A 21,006-nucleotide genomic window follows, 5' to 3' on the forward strand; every position below is an offset into this window, starting at 1 on the left:
TAGCTGTGTTCCTTCTCCTCCATTGCTGGTCCCCTAGTGACCCTCCCTTCACTGTCTCCTCTATACGGTGACAGCAACGACCTGTGAAAAACTGGGTGCAGCTTCATGTGGTTCGGTAACCGGAGCCTGAAAGCCACTGGATTGACCTGCTGCATGACTTCAAACGGACCCAGCCTTTTGGGTCGTAATTTCTTACAACCTCCTTTGAACGGCAACCCTTGGGTTGACAGCCACACCTGGTCCCCCACCCTGATGCTTTCACCTTCCCTTCTGTTTTTGTCTGCCTGCCTCTTATATTCCTCCTTAGCCCTGTTTAAGTTGAGTTGGAGCTGGCGATGGATCGCTTCCATTTCTTCAACGAACTGTTCTGCAGCTGGAACGCTCCAGTTCTCCCCCTCCCCCCCTGGGAAGGCTCTGGGATGGCACCCGTGATTAGCCAAAAAGGGGCTCATCCCCGTGGACACGTTCTCTGCATTGTTGTAGGCAAATTCTGCCAACGCCAGCTTCTCCACCCAATCATTCTCTCTGTCATTAACATAACACCGCAAATATTGTTGGAGAACCCCATTTGCTCTTTCCGCCTGCCCGTTGGTTTCTGGATGACGGGCCGTTGAAAAATTAACCTCTACATGCAGTAAGCTCATGAGCTTCCTCCAGAACCTGGAAGTAAATTGTTTCCCTCGGTCTGAGACCACCCTCAAGTGGGCGCCATGCAACCGAAACACATTCTCTACAAACAATTTGGCTGTTTCTTCTGCTGTGACCGCATGTGAGCAGGCTATAAAGTGGGCCATTTTAGTTAACAGGTCTACTACAACCATGATGGCTGTTTTCCCTCTAGACCTTGGCAGATCAGTCATGAAATCTATTGCCACTGCTTCCCACGGTCTTTCAGGTGTGGGCAGTGGTTCTAATAAACCAGCCGGTGCCCGCCTCTCCCCCTTGGCTCTTTGGCATTGTTCACACCCTCTCACATACTCCCGCACATCTTCCCTGACCTTGGGCCACCAAAATTCCCTGGTAACCAGCCACATGGTCTTGTGTTGCCCAAAATGCCCTGCTGTGGGGCTATAGTGCAGCTGCTTGAGTACCTTCTCCCTCAATTCCCCTTCAGGTATATATAACGCTCCCTTATAATACAATGCCCCGTTTCTCTCCTCAAAACCACCGGATTTGTCTTCCTCCCTCCTGAGACCCCTGAGTTTGTCCTGGGCGTATGCATCATGCACCGTACCCTCTACCAATTCCCTTTGCCCCACCAAAGTCGCCCCACACACCCAGCGGTCCTCTGGAATGATATGGGTTTCTTCGGGTGCTCCCTCCCCCTCCAAATATTCAGGTTTGCGTGAGAGAGCGTCCGCCCTAACATTCTCTGGGCCTGGTACGTAACAAATCTCAAAGTTAAATTTGGAGAACTCCTGGGCCCATCTCAACTGCCTTTGGTTGAGCACTCGCGCAGTTCTCCAGTACTCTAGATTTTTATGGTCCGTGCACACTTGCACCTTATGTTGTGCACCAACTAGCAGATGCCTCCATCTCCGGAACGCCTCATGAATAGCAAGAAGTTCTCGGTCGTACACCGTGTAGTTCCTCTCGGATTTGTTCAGCTTTCGCGAAAAGAAGGCACACGGTCGCCACTCTGACTCCTCCTTCCCCGGCTGCAGAAGAAGCACCGCCCCTATGGCTCTGTCAGATGCGTCTGTTTCAACCCTTAGCTTCTTTCGTAAATCCACATGCAGAAGTTGTTCTTCAGAGGCGAAGGCCCTTTTCAGCTCCTCAAACGCTCGCTCCGCCTCCGCCGTCCATACAAACTTCTTTTTACTGCTGAGACAGTCAGTGATGGGCGCCGTCAGATGGGCGAAGTTGCGGATGAACTTACGATAAAAGTTTCCAAACCCTAGGAACCTCTGCACATCCTTCTTGGTTTTGGGTGTTTTCCATTCCAGCACTGCCTGTACCTTGCCGGGATCCATGGCCAATCCCTTGTCTGACAGGCGGTACCCCAGGAATTCCACCTCCTTGGTATGGAACCGACACTTCTCCAGTTTCACCCACAGCCTGTTGGCTTGCAGTCTGCTCAACACTTCTCTGACGTCTCTCACATGTTGCTCCTCATTCTCCGAATACACCAACACATCATCTAGGAAAGCAACGCAATTCTTGTAGAGCAAAGGGCCCAGTACGTGGTTCATAAAAGATTGAAAACACGCTGAGCCTGCTTGTAATCCAAATGGCATAACGAGGTATTCAAATGCCCCCAAAGGGGTAAACATGGTGGTTTTCCATTCATCCCCTTTCCTTATGCGTATCAGGTTGTACGCCCCCCTTAGATCCAGCTTTGTAAAAATCTTTCCCTTCCTCACCCTGGTCAAAATATCATCAATCCTGGGCATAGGGAAAGCCACTGGTTCAGTCACTGCATTTAACCTCCTAAAATCACATACAAGTCTCGGCTTGTCCCCGTTTTTTTTGTCCACAAAAAACACTGGGCTACCCCCTGCTGCTTTGGACTCTCTGATGAAGCCTCTCTTCAGGTTCTTGTCAATAAACCCTCGCAACTCCTGCATTTCTCTGTCTGACATGGCATACAACTTGCCCACGGGAAGCTGTGCTCCAGGGAGTAAATTGATCTGGCAATCAAAGGGCCTATGAGGTGGTAGTTGGTCAGCTTCCTTCTCGCTGAACACGTCGCTGAGATCTGCATACTGTGGTGGTACCTTCACCTTCTCCATTACTTCAGTCCCTGCTAGGGTGGCTTGGGCCCCTGCTGAACCCTTTTCCCCTTTGCAGTGTTCTAAGCAATGTGCTGAACCAAAGGACACCACTCTTTGATGCCAGCCAACCAGCGGATCATGTAGAGCTAGCCAGCTCATTCCCAAAATAATGGGAGCGCCTCCCAGGGTGGCCACATTAAACGCTATCAGTTCTGTGTGCCTTGCCACCCTCATTATCATTGGGACAGTCTGCAAGCTGACTCCTCCTCCCAACAACTCCCTGCCATCAATCGTGGTCACCTGCAGGGGGTTGCTTAAAGGGATAGTCTGTATCTGGTGTTCAGCAGCAAACTCCTTGCTCATAAAATTGCAGGAGCTGCCTGAGTCCAATAGCGCCTTTATTTTTAGGGGGTGCCCATTTTGCAGCTCTAGCGACACTTCAATCACTAGAGCAGGTCGAGGAGCTTCTGGCACGGGCACTTTCACTGCTCTTTGGCCTGGCTGCAGTGCCCCGATTGTGGCAACCAGGCGTTGGCTTTTACCTGCTCCGTTCCCCCTTGTTCTCCCCCCTCAACAGCTCCCACCATCCCTTGCCATTCCTTCCTCTGGGGGCAGACTCTGGCAAAGTGGCCTGGCTGTTGGCAGAGATAGCATTTCCGGGCGCCCTTTCCCTCCTTCTTAGCCCCCTCGCTGGTTTTTGAAAATGCGCGCGCGCGCGCTGTTCCGATTTCCATCGGCTCTGCCGGCGGGAAAGCTGGCTCAGGAATGTCTGGAATGCGGAACTCCTTCCAACGTTCCCCTCTCCCTTCCCGCCTCTCCAAGGCTCTTGCCTCCTGCCGCGCTCCTATGGTCAGCGCAGATTTGGTCAGCTGATCCATAGACCCCGCCCTGGGGCTCCGTGACAGCTCGTCTTTCACCGCCGAAGAAAGACCTTCTTCAAATAGCATCTGAATGGGTGGCGCCGATAAATCCCAACCCAGTCTGTGAATCAGCATGGTAAACTCAGTCCAGTACTCACGGACAGATCGACTTCCCTGCTTGCAAGCCATTAGCTGTCTGCGCACCACCCCTTCCTCAATATCGCTGGAAAACATGATATCCATTGCACGAAAGAACTTCATCGTGTCCTTTAGTACGTCATTGTGCGTTGCCATTAGGGGTCGAACCCAGTCTCTCGCCCCCTTCTCAAGATGCCCAATTACGAAAGCAACTCGCGATTCCTCATCAGGGAACTCATCAAACTGCACATTAATGGCATATTGCATCTCTGTCCTAAAGGCATGGTAATCCTTGGGGTCCCCCCCAAATTTCTGCACCAATCCTGGTACCTTTCTGGGGAACTGAGTGGCTCTCCCCTTCTTGTCTGCATCCTGAGCCCTTCTCTCCTCCAGCCTCGCCGTCTGCAGCACCAGTTGGACCTCCAACGCTCGGTATCTATCTTCCAAGCTTGGACCAGCTCCAGCCCCCGCTCCTCCGGTTCCGGTTGGTTCGCTCATGATGCTTTCTCTTGCACAGGCAGCGTACAGAGACTGTCGGACTGCTGTTAGGGATTGATTAGCTGCTTGTGCGTAAAACGTGCTCCCTCAGAGTTTGTGCGACCCCACAAACCTCCGTGTGTGACGGAGCTCCTCAGACATGTCTGCTCTAGTCACTAGTAGAGTCCGACAGTGGCTGTCTGCGGAAGCGTTTCCAGCAAAGGAGCTCCTTAACGGAAACGCGTCTCCTGGACTCACGGCGTGACAGTTTCCGGCGAGGTGTGGGTCTCCCTATGGGAGACTCAGATACCTCCCCACTGTTCTCGCTGGAAGCGTCCCTGAGCCCTCCCTCCTGCTCGCATTCCCTCAGAGATCCACTCCTCCCCCTGCTGGTCCCTGCTTCAGCTGTTGAGTCTCTTTCTTCCTCCCTGAGCCCCTCCACCACCTGATGCTCCGATGGCAGTTCCCTGACATCCACCTCCCCTCCAGGGCCCCCCTCACCCCCTCCCATTTCCTCTCCCCTGGGAGGTGAAGGGCTAAAACCCCGAAAAGAATCTTCCTCATCTTCCGACGTCTCGAACAATTCCCTCCATCGATCGTCGTCCTGGCTCGCTGAATCCTCTTCCTCTTCAGAATCTGGGAACCCCTCCAACTCCTCTTCCTCGTCGGTGGTGGCAAAGTATTCCCTTCGGAACCTCGCTACAGGCTGAGGTTTACGTGGGAACCTCTGATGAAAAGTCTCTATTAAAACTTCGTCATTGACATCCTCTGCCCTAACCCAGGTGTTTTCCGTCTCCGGTTCCCCTTCCCACATTACCAAATACTCTACTTGATCTCCCTTCCACCTGGAATCGAGGATCTCCGCTACATGGTAGCTGTGTTCCTTCTCCTCCATTGCTGGTCCCCTAGTGACCCTCCCTTCACTGTCTCCTCTATACGGTGACAGCAACGACCTGTGAAAAACTGGGTGCAGCTTCATGTGGTTCGGTAACCGGAGCCTGAAAGCCACTGGATTGACCTGCTGCATGACTTCAAACGGACCCAGCCTTTTGGGTCGTAATTTCTTACAACCTCCTTTGAACGGCAACCCTTGGGTTGACAGCCACACCTGGTCCCCCACCCTGATGCTTTCACCTTCCCTTCTGTTTTTGTCTGCCTGCCTCTTATATTCCTCCTTAGCCCTGTTTAAGTTGAGTTGGAGCTGGCGATGGATCGCTTCCATTTCTTCAACGAACTGTTCTGCAGCTGGAACGCTCCAGTTCTCCCCCTCCCCCCCTGGGAAGGCTCTGGGATGGCACCCGTGATTAGCCAAAAAGGGGCTCATCCCCGTGGACACGTTCTCTGCATTGTTGTAGGCAAATTCTGCCAACGCCAGCTTCTCCACCCAATCATTCTCTCTGTCATTAACATAACACCGCAAATATTGTTGGAGAACCCCATTTGCTCTTTCCGCCTGCCCGTTGGTTTCTGGATGACTTATTTATTATTTGTACCCCGCCCATCTGGCTAGGTTTCCCCAGCCACTCTGGGCGGCTTCCATAGAAACCAAAAAACACTAAAATATCATACATTAAAAACTTCCCTGAACAGGGCTGCCTTAAGATGTCTTCTGAATGTCAGGTAGTTGTTTATCGTTTTGACATCTGATGGGAGGGCATTCCACAGGGCGGGCGCCACTACCGAAAAGGCCCTCTGCCTGGTTCCCTGTAGCTTTGCTTCTCGCAATGAGGGAACCGCCAGAAGGCCCTCGGCGCTGGACCTCAGCGTCTGGGCAGAATGATGGGGGTGGAGACGCTCCTTCAGGTATACTGGACCGAGGCCGTTTAGGGCTTTAAAGGTCAACACCAGCACTTTGAATTGGGCTCAGAAACGTACTGGGAGCCAATGTAGGTCTTTCAAGACCGGTGTTATGTGGTCTCGGCGGCCGCCCCCAGTCACCAGTCTAGCTGCCGCATTCTGGATTAGCTGTAGTTTCCGAGTCACCTTCAAAGTTGTTTCTAAGATCACAAAGGAATTCAGAACTATAAAATGGAAACAACTTTTCTCTCAGTCTCTCTCCCTGCTCCTAGTGATTAAAAATAACGTAACAGTTTAACTGCCTAATTCTTTGGAAGCTTGGTTTGGGAGGTAGCAATTAGGTGCATGCAAGATAAAGACTGTGAAATGTTTGGGGAAATGGACAGATTTTTATGCTCAAAGGGGCCCTTCATCCAAGCACTTGTTGCCAGGTGGGGGCAGCATGTGAGACATGGCCAATGGGGAAGCTACAATTGGTTAAAAGGATCCTGTTGCTCTGGGACTGGTGACTTTGAAAGGGTGAGAGGCTTGAGTATTTAAACAACCCCACGCAGGTCATTTCAGGGCTGTGGAGCATTTTGGCATCAGACGGTTACCCACCTATCCTGTTTCTGCACCTTAAGCCCCAATTTGGGGTCATCAATAATAAACTGAATGAATAGAGTGAAAGGTTATGAGTCATGGGGGTGGGGAGAGAGAGAGTGTATGAATTTTGCAGTGCTTTGTTTATTTCTGGGTGCTATTTTGTTAATGTTGTTGCTGTTATTTTATTTATTAATGAATGCTGTAGTACTTTGCGAATCCTACAATATGAACTTTGTTGCAATTGTACTGCTTTAGTTGTTCAGTCGATGATGTTTTACAGGTTGTAACGGTTTTACCAGCGATTTGTTAATTCTTCTAAATGATTTGTGCTGCATTTGTGACATTCTATTTTCTTTTCGTTATCTGTTGTTTGTAAGCCATTTTGTGATTCATTTGAAATCTAATAAATCAAATCTTCAGACCCAGGAAGGCAGATTTGGCACAACTGGGCGTGTTGAGTATGCTAACAATCCCTTCCCTATTGCTTTAGGGTCAGGATGGCTTACAAACATTCTAACTGGTCAAAATTTGCTGTTTTTATTTCATCACTATCCAAAGTTGATGGGCAACATAATTTGGCATCATTTAGGGACATAATGATAGCTGACATGTAGACAGACGTGGATGGAGGGATAGCTAGCCTGATTGCTTGGTCTGGTTGGCACAATTTACCATATTTTTTGCCCCATAGGACGCACTTTTCCCCCTCCAAAAATGTAGGGGAAATGTGTGTGCGTCCTATGGGGTGAATGCAGGCTTTCGCTGAAGCCTGGAGAGCGAGAGGCATTAGTGCGCACTGAACCCTCTCGCTCTCCAGGCTTCAGGAAGACATCCGCAAGCCTTGCAAGCCCGGTGGGAGTTCCCGCGGGCTCACAAGGCTTGCGGGCAGCAGCCTGCAGCCCGAATCATGCAGCGCCCTCCGGAGGGCGCCCCGTGCTTCGGGCAGGTGTCCGCAAGCCTTGTGCGCCCGGCGGGAGGTCCTGCCGGGCGCGCGAGGCTTGGGGCGGCAGCCTGCAGCCTGAAGCACGGGGAGCCCTCCGGAGGGCGCCCCGTGCTTCGGGCAGGTGTGCGCAAGGCTTGGGGCGGCAGCTGCGGCTGGGGGGGGTAATTTTTTTTATTCATTCCCCCCCCCTAAAAAAACCCCGAGGTGCGTCCTATGGGCCGGTTTGCCCTATAGGACGAAAAATACGGTAAGCTGGAATTCCTCTCCATGGAATGGCAGCTTGCCATGTGACCTCAGGAAGCTCAGCAAATGAGGTGGCCCCTGAGGACCAACCAAATCAGGTCCCAAGGACTTAGGGGTGTTAGGGGGCTCTCCTCCATCACTGGCCTTTATGGGTTCTCTAGTTGTTAGTTCTGAATTTGCATGATTATTTGGAAAGGGACCCCAAGAGTCATCTAGTAAACCCCCCCTACAATGCAGGAATGTCAACACTTTGTTCCCCATCCAGTTTGAAACCATACCAGACCCTGCTTAGCTTCCCAAACGTGCTAGCAGTTTTATCGCGGCACCACTAGACAGTTGGGTATACCATGGTCCCTTTTTTGTCCCCACAAAGATAAATTCCGCATTTCACAGGCATGGTTAAAATAGTTCAGTGCTCAATTCAGTTATCTGAAAGTGCCTGGGATCCACAGCCTGCAGGTACACCAACTTCCTAGTAAACAGCAATCACCAGAACACAGAACTCTGTATTCATCCATTTGAGCTAAGGCACGACAGAACACTTACAAGTGCAAGTTCTTCAGCACCATGAGCTTATTCTTATGAATTATTCTTGGGGAAAGCAGTTTTCATGAACGATGTTTGAAGCTCGTTATTACATTGCCGATCAGAGAACAGTTCCAACTCAAACATGCTTCATGACAGATCAAATCCATTGCTAGTACAGCCCCAGTATTTGGATCCTCGCTGGGTCAAGAACTAGGTTTTTGCTGCTTTTTGAAAGAAGTGAATGTGTTGAGAGACCGTTAACCCTGCCATGGCGATCAGGGGTTGGCATCAAGGCCCATCCCACAGGGTGGGATTAGCAGGGAGCTTATCACCAACCCCTGGCCATGGACCTCCTTGCTAATGCTGCCTGCTCACTTGTCTCCACTGAAAAGCCAAGTAAACAGGAACAGGAGCAAGTAGCAGGAACGACAGACTCCTCTTCCACTCTGGGCAGCTGTGTGGACTGGACCCCAAAGATGCCAAGTCGGGGGTATAGCCAACACAATGTCCGTCATTCTTGTTCCCACTGGTTGGAGCTGATGGGGAATGGTGAGTCCAACATCGTCTATTGAAAAATGAATAGTTGGTTGCAAAAGCATAGATGTGGAGGGAGGCTCACTCAGTAAGGTGGCATACCGAAAGCATTGTGTCCAGAGGCTTGCTGAAGCCCAGGGCCTGAATTGACGAGACATGAACACAACAAAAGGGAATGAAGCCCCACATCCACAGTGGCGACCCTGACTAGCACTACGTTTCTCAGTTTGATCCTGCAAAAAATGAAGTACCAGCTTCCCTACCATCCCTGGACAGGCATCGCAAAGAAGCATGTCACCAGGAGCTTGAGCAAGAGAGCGCGCCCTGTAAGCAGTAGGGATATGAGTATTCTCCCCAGCCTTTTATGTTCAAGTGGCAAGTTAGATCAGCTTACACAAGTCTCTGCTGCTTACATATGAACACCTTAGTCTGACCCTTAAGACGTCAGGCTGGGAAATCTATCTTGAAATCCAGCCTGTTTAGGGAAGCTTTTAATGTTTAACAGACCACTGTATTTTACTATTTTGTTGGAAGCCGCCCAGAGTGGCTGGGGAAACCCAGCCATATGGGTGGGGTATAAATAATAAACTATTATTATTATTATATGTATGGAGAAGGAACTTGCTTAACGTGACGTGGGACAACATCCTTCCACTGACAACTGATCTAGTCATGAGTAAGCATGGCAGGCTGAGGCTGTCAGTAGGGATCAAAACGCTGCACTTTGCACATGTGGGCAGCACGTGCAGAAGAACAATACAAGGGTGAATCTGGACAAGAGGAATGGTATGAAGTCCATTCACACACCCAGCTGCCATTCATCAAGTAACAAGAAACAGAAACGAGAGCTGTTGCTCAGCAGTGCAGCGAAAATGTCCCCAGGGATTTATTTTAAGTGGAAGAGAAATCTGCTTGCATGGATACATGGCACAACACATCACAAGATTATCCTTCACTGGATAACCTGTTAAGGTTTGGTTCCAGCCGCATGGATTTCAAGGTGGTCTCTTTTACTGTTATAACAAAAATTGATGTCAAGGGCGCAGCATTTGGAAAGAGAGTACCACCATGCTTAAGAAGCTTGCGCATTCTCTCAGTGCCTCAACCTACCTCAGTAAATGGTCTTTTTCTGGGAATGCTTCACACATCACAGGATCATAGCAACCGACCTTATACAAAGTCAGATAATTGGTCCATCTGGCTCAGTATTGCTTACTCGGACCCTCTGGGCTTCCAAATCCTAGCTGAAGATGTTGGCGATTGAACCCAAGAACTTCTGCATGAGCTATGGCCAATCGCCCCACTTATATAACTTATTTGCTTCATAAATTGGAAGCTGTGCAAATCTGTGAACCAGCTCCACTGAAAAGGACTGCACCTGAGCTCTCTCTCTCTCTCTCTCTCTCTCTCTCTCTGTACGGGTTCCTTCACACATGCATGTTACCACTCGATGTCGTGGCCATGAGATGTTAAGGAATCCTTAACTGGAGAAGAAGAGTAGACCTTTCAGCTACCATAGTCTTCAAATCATCAGCATGCAAGTTTGCAACAGTGCACTGTATTCAGTAAAAAGCCTGGAGCCAAAACACTCCCTGTGACCCTTTTTCTTGAATGACTCCATTTTCTACAAAACTACAATGTGACAGCATTCCTCAGCTAATCTATCCACAAGGAATGGGATGTATTTATGCAAGAGAATTTTTCTCCAATCTAAACACTTCTTCCCACACACTTTGAAGTACATGGGGTTTCCCCATTTCTCTCGTCTGTGACTGTCATTATAAACGGCATTGGCTCCAAAGTTCTTGGACTCTTGTTGCTACAATGCCTTAAAAGGCTAGGCTTCCACAAGATTATGAATAAGCGCTCCGTGAGTGTTGGGAGCAAAAGGCGGGAAACACACAATGCATTAGGTTTTCAAGTATCATTTTTAGTCTGGACAGCTAACTCGGTCTTAAAACAGCAAACTCACTTTCCATCTGCAAACAGACAAAAACGATATTTTGGTGGTTGGCAATTTTAAATGAGTCAGCCCTTCTAAGAACAGACACATTAAAAGGCAACTAGGTAAACATAACCCCTTTGATTTCAATGGGCTTAAGCACGCCAAATTCTATACTTCTTCACGGGCCATAGCATGTTGTTGTTTTTCCTGTGAATGCTGTTATGCCCAGCTGCTTGATTCAAAATAATTACCTGCGTTTTGACTTGCTGGCTTTTATTTCATTTTCAAGGTTTTTAAGAACACAACTAGAGAGCAAGTCCCATCGATTGTGGTGAGACTGCCTTGCAATTAAACATGTTTAGGATTTCACCGCTTGTTGTTCTTTCACTCTTACTTGAGCTCCATTTTTAATTGGCATTGGGCACCTTCTTGGGGGAAGTGGCATGCAAACATTAAATTAATCAGCTGCAATTATTTCTTTTTTTTAAAAAAAAAAGGATGTAGAGGAATATAAACAAACTGAGAGCTGATGTGTCATAAAAGGGAGACACATCATTCTCTGCATATTCAGCAAGGAAAGCCATCATCTTTGAATACTGATGAAATAAATTAAGGTGGAAAAGTAAACTCATCTTGTGCCGATCTCGCTATTACAACTGGCAAGCGGACATCCTACCTTCTTGGGAGCAGGGAGGAGGAGAAGAAAGAAAAAGAAATGAGTCTTCAATAACTCCTTTATCATTTCAGGACTTTGGAGACGTTACTGAGCGAGGACAGATGGGAATAAGAAACAGCGTTATACGGGAAGGATTTCCAAAGAGCTTCACCAAAGCTGGGGTCATCCCGTTTGGCTGCCAACAATGGCCAAGTCACTGAAAGGGTCACCTCCACTCACCCAATTGGAGTATTTCGCAATCTCTCCCAGGATTATTCCCAATTTGGCATCGGAAAACCGCTCCTGGATTCACCACGGAGCTGTTTGTAAGCCAGCTGGCTTTCGGGGCTCCCACTACAAGCCTGGGGGAAGGAAGCAAAAGAAAAGAAAAGCTAAACCAACGTCAAGTGGATCATACCTACTGCAGACTCAGTGACAATCCCCTTGGGGACCAACGGAGGTACGAGTTTAAAATTAGCGCCTCTAGTCCACATGGTGCAGAGAAACACTGAAGCGTCTCTGTCTCCCGGGATCCTATATTTGGGGGGGGGGGGGCAAGCCAGAAAAAATTCTGCACCTCAAAGGATAGCTTGAGACCAGGATTTATTTTGGGGGGTGGGTGACCCACCCACCATCCTTCTCTGCCTGGCTCTGTCTAGCAGATTCTGAATGCAATGTCTCAACAACAGTTGTTTTAAATTATTCTCTTTTGACTCCAACTGCTCAGCAAAAACCTGTCAAAACCTTTCTATAATTTCTACTTTTAGTTAAGCATTTTTATTCATTTACTTGATTTTTTTTTGGAGGGGCAGCTGCCTCCCCCCCCCCCGCCTACGTCCATGCTTGAGACCTATGAGAAAAACACAACCAAGACACGCTCTTGGCTCCTCAGTACAAGGTGCGAGAGGAGAAGGGGTGCAACATTTGCTCAGTGCCAGATCACAAACCCTGCGCAGTTGAAATATCAGGGGCCCCTTTTCAAATTAACTCCTAATACTTATTTTATTTTACCGGCTAACCATTTGAATAAACCAATTTTATTACACAATCCGTTTGTTGTGGGGCCCCCCCCAAAGGACCCCCCTGCTTATTTGGTAATCCACCGCTGCATTCCTAAAACTTTCCGACCTGGTCACGAGCGGTTATTTTAAATCGGTGAAATGCAACAACAGAAGTCCATGGAAGAAACTTCTCCCCAAGAAACGGTGCCGTCCTTAACCCTGGACAGCTCAGAGTATAGAGCAGGAGACTCTTAACCTCAGGGTTGCGAGTTCAAGTCCCACATAGGGGCAGAAAGACCCCTGCATTGCGCGGGGTCAGACTAGATGACCCTCGGCACCCCCTTCCAACTCCCACAGTTCTATGAACCTGGGAGTAAAACCCTGCTGGATTCAGAAGTCCTAAGCTTCCGAGGAGACACGTCGAGGATGGTCGTCGTAAGAAGAGGGAGGGAGAGACCCTCCCACGCCCACCCTCCCTAACTCACCATCTGCTGCTTCCCACGCTGTGCAGCAGCACCGAATAACCGAACAGTGTCCCGTTCTGACCCGGGAAGACGAGCGCGCTCCGCGGGTCCAGGTTGTAGGGCTGCCCGCCCATCGCGCAGCAGCCCAGGAGCAGAAGCAACCGGGCAGCCCCCGTCGAGGAAAGAAAGCCCTCTTCCGACTCTCTCCGAGCAACCATCATCACAGTTTTTTTAAAAAATATATATTTGGAGGGGAGGCAGCTGAGGCAGGACAAGAGAGTGGGCTTGCTTCCCCCCCCTAGCAAACTGGGAAAAACTCCCTCAAAGTCAAAAACGGGGCGGGAACTCTCCTCGGCGCTGCTCGACGGGCTATGTATATGGGCGAGGCGGGAAAAGTTAAGCGGAGCGCGCAGGGCGGCCTGCCTGTCGCTATTGCAGCTGATATGGGGATGGGGGGGCGTGGGAGCGCGGCTACCTGCGAAATGCTGTAGGGGGCGCTGGCGGAGTCAACCCGAGAGTGGCTGGGGTGTTGTCCCGCCAGCTGCGACCAATTAGCAGATGCTCGGAATGCGGATGCGAGTCCGGGGGGGGGGGGTGGTGAGAGGGGAGCTTGGCCGCAGACGGGGCTTGGGAGACAGGCGGACGACCCGAAGGAAGGGGCAGTCATTAGCTGAAACGAGGAGTGGGGCGCGCGGGGGGGGGGGATCTGCAGGAAATAGCCCCGCAGAAGAAGACGACGACGACACTGGGGGGAAGAAGCGTGGGAAATAAGGGAAGGGGCGGAGGGAAACCCACGTAAGACGAACGCTCTCAAAGTTTCATATAGAATTGTAGACCCCTTGCAATTCAGGGATCTTCTGACCGACCTGGGCCTCGAACCGCAACTCTGAGGTTAAGAGTCTCAGGCTCTTACCAGCTGAGCTGGAAGGGACCCAGCAATTTAGCACTGCTTTCCACAACCTTTTGACACTGCAGCAGCTGTGTCAGAGACTCCCGTTCAACAGCTCCCAGTTCCCATGATGAAGCATGAAGGCGCAATGGTAGATGGTTCTTTTAGTGCTGCATCTATAGCGAAAAGAATCTTACAAGAAGTACTGTAGAAAGGTAAAGGATATTCTCTCCCAACAGGAGGCACTGTGATATCAGGGTAACAAGAGCCTCAACCCCAGTTCTTAGTGATAAAAAATTGTGGCCAATGCTGTCTATTTCTGATGCTAGCAGAAGCATTTTTTTTTAAGTTACTGTATCAAGACAATGCATAAAAAGTTAGCCAACTTTTGTTTTGTTTTTGAGGTGGGGGCATTTTGCTGAGATGTAATCTATCACATATTCTGGAGTATGAGTGTGCTACTACTGAACTATCCTAAAAACAGCTGGGGTCTAAACCACAGGGCCTAGGACTTGCCGATCAGAAGGCCGGCGGTTCGAATCCCCGCGACGGGGTGACCTCCGGTTGCTTGGTCCCTGCTCCTGGCAACCTAGCAGTTTGCAAGCACGTCAAAGTGCAAGTAGATAAATAGGTACCGCTCCGGCAGGAAGGTAAACAGTGTTTCTGTGTGCTGCTCTGGTTCACCAGAAGCAGCCTAGTCATGCTGGCCACATGACCCGGAAGCTGTACGCCGGCTCCCTCGGCCAGTAAAGCGAGATGAGCGCCGCAACACCCAGAGTCGTCCACGACTGGACCTAATGGTCAGGGGTCTCTTTACCTTTTATGCTTTGAAAAAAGGCAGACACACAGAACCCCCATTGCATCTTTATTTACATTCGTCTTAACTGCATGTGTTTTGCACAAGTCCTGTCTAATTTTCAAAGATGTTGGGCTTCATATACAGCAAATAAGGAAAGTTGGGGTGGCATCACAGAACTAAACGTGAGATCGCTTTCATGAAAAGGAACAAATCTGAAATGGAGAATTCAGGATTTATAGTGCCTGAGAACCAACCTTACCATCACCAAGCAGTAATTTAGCACAGAGGACCTGTAATCTAACAACTAGATAAAAGCGGCAGTAGGCTGCCAAGAAGTGAGAAGCATTTTTAAAATTCTCCTGCATCTTCTGATCTCTCTGTGTAGATGCATGGCAAAATGTTTGCAGCCTCCTCAGCTGAGCCACAGCTTTCACACACACACACCCATAAATTGGCTCCTGTGGGTGCTGAATTAGGATGAGGACAGACTCAGGTTAAAATCCCCACTCTGCTATGAATCTCACCATGTGACCTTGAGCCAGTCGCTATTTCTCAGCCTGACGTACCTCACAGGGTTGCTGTGAGGATACAGCGGGCAAGAACCATGCATGCCACCTTGAGATCCTTGAGGAGAGGCAGAATAGAAATGCAATCAATTATTATTATTATTATTATTATTATTATTATTATTATTACTACTACTACTACTACTATTATTATTGCTATTATTATTAATACCCTGCCCATCTGGCTGGGCCTCCCCAGCCACTCTGGGCAGCTTCCAACAAAATATTAAAATACAGTAATCAATCAATCAATCAATGCATCATCTGAATTCACCCAGCAGGCCACCATCAAAGGGGAAATTGCTGTAAGGTTCCCACGGCCCTAACTTGAGTTCAGTAGTTCTTGCCATATGCATAGCTGTCAATGCACAGCCCAGGTGAGGAAATGTTCCCCACCCTTCACACATCCACCCATCTGCATTGCAACTGCTTCCCTGTGATGTTGCCTCATGTGGCTGCGGTAAATGTGCAAACTGAGAAACGGTGGGTGGGGGACCAAGCGGCAACCCAGATCCATCACTTGTGTGGTTGTGGCATTCACAGACACACTGCTGCTGCATGGGAAGCGGCCAGCTGCCAGTATGAAGGAATCCCTTAAGGAAAGACTATTGGTGTAACACCAAGCTAGGGCCGGCCAATGTGACGTCCTCCATATTTTGCTGGAGTCAAACTTTCATCTACCTCCAGCAAGCATGGGCAATGGTCAGGGGCAATGGTAGTGGTGTGGCATTAGACGGACACAGGGGTGGTTGTCCCGGGTGTAAAATTGTAAGGGGCACCAAATTTCAATGTCTGGTGCTGCCTTAATACACCTGTGTGCTTCTGGCACTGGGTTCCATTGAAAACAGCTTCTCCCTGCAAACCAGGAAGTGACCTCTCCAGACAACGGAACAACTCTTCTTATCTCTGCAGCTGTAATACGGATGCTGTTAGGCAGTTGAATGCACATGCGTACTCCATTTGTTTCCCTTCCACATGGCCCCAGGCACTGGCAACCCATGTTACACTACTGGGCAATGGGAGTAGCAGTCTAGCAACATCTGGAAGGCCCAAATTCTCTATCCCTGCGCTAAAAAAGCTTATAGCATATATCAGCTTTGCTCAGCCTTGGGTTCCCAGGTGTTTTTGGACTACAGCTCCCATCATCCCTGAGCACCGGTCCTGCTAGCTAGGGATGATGGGAGTTGTAATCTAACAACATCAGGGGACCCCAGGTTTGGAAAGGCTGCCATATATCATGCTAAACCACCAACGTGAATATTAGGTGATAATGCTCATATTTGTATGATGTTATATGCCTTTCCCCCCTCCCTGCTCTCAGTGTGCATAGTAAAAGTTTGAAACTAGCTTGTAGGGATTTAATTTCATAGATGAATCTGAGTTATGCAATTTTTAGAAAGGAAAGGAAAAAGGCATGTTTGAGCAGTGATCCTTTCTGAAAGTGCTTACACAGTAACCTTCAGTGATGCTTCACTTCCTCTTTCATTTCTACATTTCTGATACAAACACACCCAGAAACTTTAGCCATGGTATTTAACCAAACAATGAGTTTTTAAAATGTGTCTGTGGTTTGTGAAATGGGGGTGGGGAGCTAGCTCTTTTCTACTGGCATCAACCTGTTAGTGTGACTTATTTGTATTAACACTGTTCACATGAATCAGGGGGTCTGCAGAATGGAGTTTTCATATACGTTGTTCCATAATACTGATGATGATGAAGATGAAGGATACTTGGTCCTGACTGTCTCATGAGAAGCAGGGGTGCCAACTTAAATAAAATATTGGGGGAGGGCAGGTAAGCCCTGCCTTGCATAATTGATCAGAAGATGTAGAACACGCAGACCATTTGAATGGCAACATCCACCAATTTTTTTGGGGGGTGGCCCCTAAAATATTTTATGGGGGGGCTGAAGGGACTTTGGCCCCTAGGAGTTGGTTCCTATGATGAAAAGTAAATGGCAACATCAGATACTAGAAGATGGGATTATTAAAGACAAGAGAGAAGCTTTGCAGATTGCGGAACGTGATGGGGAAAACAGCAAACACTTCTGTACACATGATTGAAAAATGCATTTTCAATTCTCTTCTGGGTTATTGGATTTTAACATCCACACACTAATACTCTATTCTGTGGTTTCCTAATGAAAGCAACATTTTCCCCCAGTATGATTCCAACCCCCTCATTTATATGCTCTCCTTTAGCTGCCTTTCCAAGATGCATGCTCTTTTATTTTAAACTTACAGGTATTTTACAGACGTGATAAAATGTGTAACAGGCCTGAGAATATAATATAATAAATCAGAGTGAATAGGAATGCAGATAAAAGGCAAGAAATTGCCAGTTATTGGATTTAGCTCTTTCTTCTTCTTTTTAGTCATAAAATTGAGATTTGCCACCTCATTCATCAGTGTGTTTGGGGTGAGATCCGTTGCATAATAAAAAGGACTGCTCGTGAAGATCTTCTGCAAAACTATTCTTCAAAGTCCAGAGCCTTCAAAGTCTGTGAAAGTTTGGGAAATACCTCAGTATTCTCCACACACACCTATGTGCCCCATCGCCAGTGCTTGGTTCAATGAAATATTCTTCCAGCTGCATAGGAGCTGCTAGACCAGAGCATGAAAATCTTAATTTCAGGGTTGTGGGTTTGAGCCCCACAACCCTGAAAGATTCCAGCATCGCAGGGGGTTGGGCTAGAATTAGATTATCCTTATAGCAACACTAGTATTGCTGCAGATTTCCTGCATGGCACTGTGACTGGGGTAAAGCAGTGGCAATTTCAGGCTGCTGGTGCAACTAATATTTAGCAGGATGCTGTCTCTGAACACAGCGGTCGATAACTATCACCCAACTTTGTGGCAGCAAATTCCATATACTAATTATGTGCTGTGTTAAGAAGCTCTTTCTGTTGCCTATAAAATTATTATTAATATTATTTTTATTACTGCAGATTACCTGGATGATCCTGGGGCGGAGAAGGCTGTAGCTACTTAAATGAATCAGTGGGGAGTGACAGACAGAAAGGCAACCCATTCTTTTTCCTGCAGCAGGTAAGAAGTATTTACTGTCCATTCCACAGGTTTTAGTGAGGTTTGGGAGCAGGACCTAAAGATCCTAGTAACAGAGGAAGAATATTTTAGGAAGCCTTCAACATTCTGCAACAATATTGGATGTCAAATCTGTAAATAAAACTAAAACAATAAATACAGCAAACAAACTGCAGCAGAATGGAAACAATGCTGCATGTGACAAATACAGAGCAGAATGGAAAATTATGCATTCTTTCATCCCTACATTCTCATCATTTGTTCAGTCCTTTACTTATCTCTGCAAAGTGGATTTGCAAATGTAACCTATATACCTCCAAGCAAGGGACTATGTAAATGATACTCTCTTATCCCAATTTACCATGAATCAAATGTTTGAGATCTGTCCCCTGCCTCCCTCTTAAGCAATATTTACCAAATATAATCAACAAACTATATTGGCTCTATATCTCTATCTATCTATCTATCTATCTATCTATCTATCTATCTATCTATCTATCATCTATTCAGTCTATGCATCTCCAGCTGTGGGCATTAAGTTTCTTCTGTCTTCTCTGATGTCCCCCTATGGTTTGGGAAACTAATCCCAGTATGAAATTTTCTGAACTAGCATGTATAATCAACACATTTGCAAGAGCTGAGGTTTAAGAAGGGTTAAGCTGAAAAATGAAACAGCAGTGAAGAGGCTGCTGGTATTTTCCAAATTTGGAAAGAAACACAGTGTGGCTTTTCGTCCTTTTACTTCTGCTTTCATTGAAGGGGAAGTGCACAAGAAACTATTCACGTATATTTTACTATAGATGCAACATGCAATTCCCATTGTTCCAGCGACGTCCTGCATGGCATGCTTGAACTTCATTCAGCACTGCCTCAAACCACAATGCTTGTGAAACTGGGTAATTTCCCAGTGTGGATACAATTTTGTCAAAAGCGCTAAGCAAAGACGGTTTCATAAATTTATTTCAGAAAGGAAATAGCAGTACGTCTTCATAGCTGAGAAGATGTTGTTCTCTAGGGGAAGGGAAATTCTGCTGACATTTTTTCCTGACGACACTTTTTCCTTGTGACAGCAGTATGAATGAGGTGATCCATATACTAAATACTCTCTTAATATAAGGTTACCAGATTCTTTTCAATGAATCCGGGGACACTTTTCAACTTCCTACTAAATAGATGGATTTTGTGAGGGGACTGATTTGTAAATCTGGGGACTGTCCCTGGGAAACGGGGACGTCTGGTAACCTTATCCTAATAAGGCATCCATAATAAGAGAATCAACCCCCCCCCCCCACCTCTTTTGGCCTTCAATAGAAGGGAGTCTCAACATGCTGTTTTCAGTTTAGACATTCTAGGTTCCGCTGTCCACAAGGGTGCTTGTAGTTACCTGATACACATTTGGAAAGCCTTCCCTTGATTAGGTTATCCACACCTTTCCCTCCCTCCACATGCACCAGGTGAACAAAGAAGGAAATTGTGATTGCGATCTTGGTACATGCCAACTCGCAACATCATTGGTCAGGTATGGAGGCACACACATACCCCATTGCCAGGATGACCTATATCTGTTTTCATCTGTTTCCAAACGGACACACTGTACATAATCAATTCGCAATTAGCTTTTATTTTCAGAAGTGGGATAATCTTTATTATGGTCCTGGTTGTGGGCAGGCCCCCAGCCCGGTTCCTCCCCCCACCCTGGCATGGGTGGAGTAAAGCTTCCATGCCAGGGTGGCATCGCAATCACCCCAGACCTATTGGCCAATCGGTTTTGAGAGGGGGGATTGTGAGGAGTTTAAAAGTGGCAGCGCAACATGGCTATGCACCTGCTTCGCACTGCCAGACACCCACCCACCCGCCCGCCCGCCCTGTGTTTTATGTGTTCTCTGGCCTTGCTTTGGACGTTGGTTGGTCGCCTGTTTTCCACTTGGCAAATTGGATGGGCCACTTGGTTTTTGCCTACCTCTTAGCAATCATCACAACTCTGTAAGGTTTGGCAGTTAGGCATTGGCTCATTGAATTGTGGGGGAGGGGAGGTCAGCCATCACCTGCTCCTCCATTGACCAAGGGCATTCCATTAAAGGAAGCCAGGGCCTGGTTCCTGTCTGAAGTCCGCTTGAGGGGCTAGGGCCATACCAGGCCTCTGTGAACACTGAGGAAAGCTACAGGCGGGTTCCCCCGATGTGGCTTCCTGTGGGGTTGGTTTACCCTTATTGACTACCTGCAAAGCAGGCAGGAGTCCGATATAGTTTATGCCAGTGCCTAAGCCAATACCGCTCACATTTCTGTAATTCAATAAAGTTGTGGCCTAATTTTTTGCCAATAACCTTAAACTAAATATTCTGTGTCCGTGTGAATTTATTTCAACAAGGGGCTGGTCTGTCAGCCTTGACCCACAATCAAACTAGTTTCTCAAGAAACGCCTTTAGGGGCAAAAAATATATATGCAACTGATCTTGAATATGTGTGGGCTACATAGAAAAAGACAAGTACCCAATCTCGATTGATTCTAGAATAAATTGCCTTCGTGTGCAGCCTTGAATTATGGCCTGATCCCTGACTCCTTTCGGATGCTACAAGGACACGTGGATTCTTCCCAAACATTTTTTGCGAAGCCACAACAACCCAACCTGGAACAAATTACAGTGAGGACAAACTCCCAGTCTCAGTGAGATTATACTTTAATGAGACAAGGCAAGACAGAGGACGCTAGTTCAGCTTGGGGGAAATAGATTATTTCATAAAGCATTTGATGGGGCTGTCCTTAGGTGCTCTGATTTATATTATTGGAAGGGTTAGTCAGTAAAGACTGGAGGTTTGCTCCAGA

General features: G+C 47.8%; 1 protein-coding gene across 1 annotated transcript in view; it reads right to left on the bottom strand.

The window, feature by feature from the left end:
• The window catches only part of ITGA4 (integrin subunit alpha 4), a 62,478-nt gene extending 49,071 nt beyond the window's left edge, over positions 1 to 13,407 (bottom strand). Inside the window, exons 1-2 of the mRNA XM_083496006.1 lie at positions 12,906 to 13,407; positions 11,660 to 11,781 (exon numbers count right to left, since the gene is read on the bottom strand). Coding sequence (XP_083352132.1) covers positions 11,660 to 11,781; positions 12,906 to 13,105 — 322 coding nt within the window. The 5' untranslated portion in view covers positions 13,106 to 13,407. The remainder of the gene's footprint in view (positions 1 to 11,659; positions 11,782 to 12,905) is intronic.
• Between the last annotated feature and the right edge of the window lie 7,599 nt (positions 13,408 to 21,006).

The sequence above is a fragment of the Podarcis liolepis genome (assembly GCF_965112155.1).
Source record: "Podarcis liolepis genome assembly, chromosome: 1".
In the NCBI taxonomy this organism is placed as follows: Eukaryota; Metazoa; Chordata; class Lepidosauria; order Squamata; family Lacertidae; genus Podarcis; species Podarcis liolepis.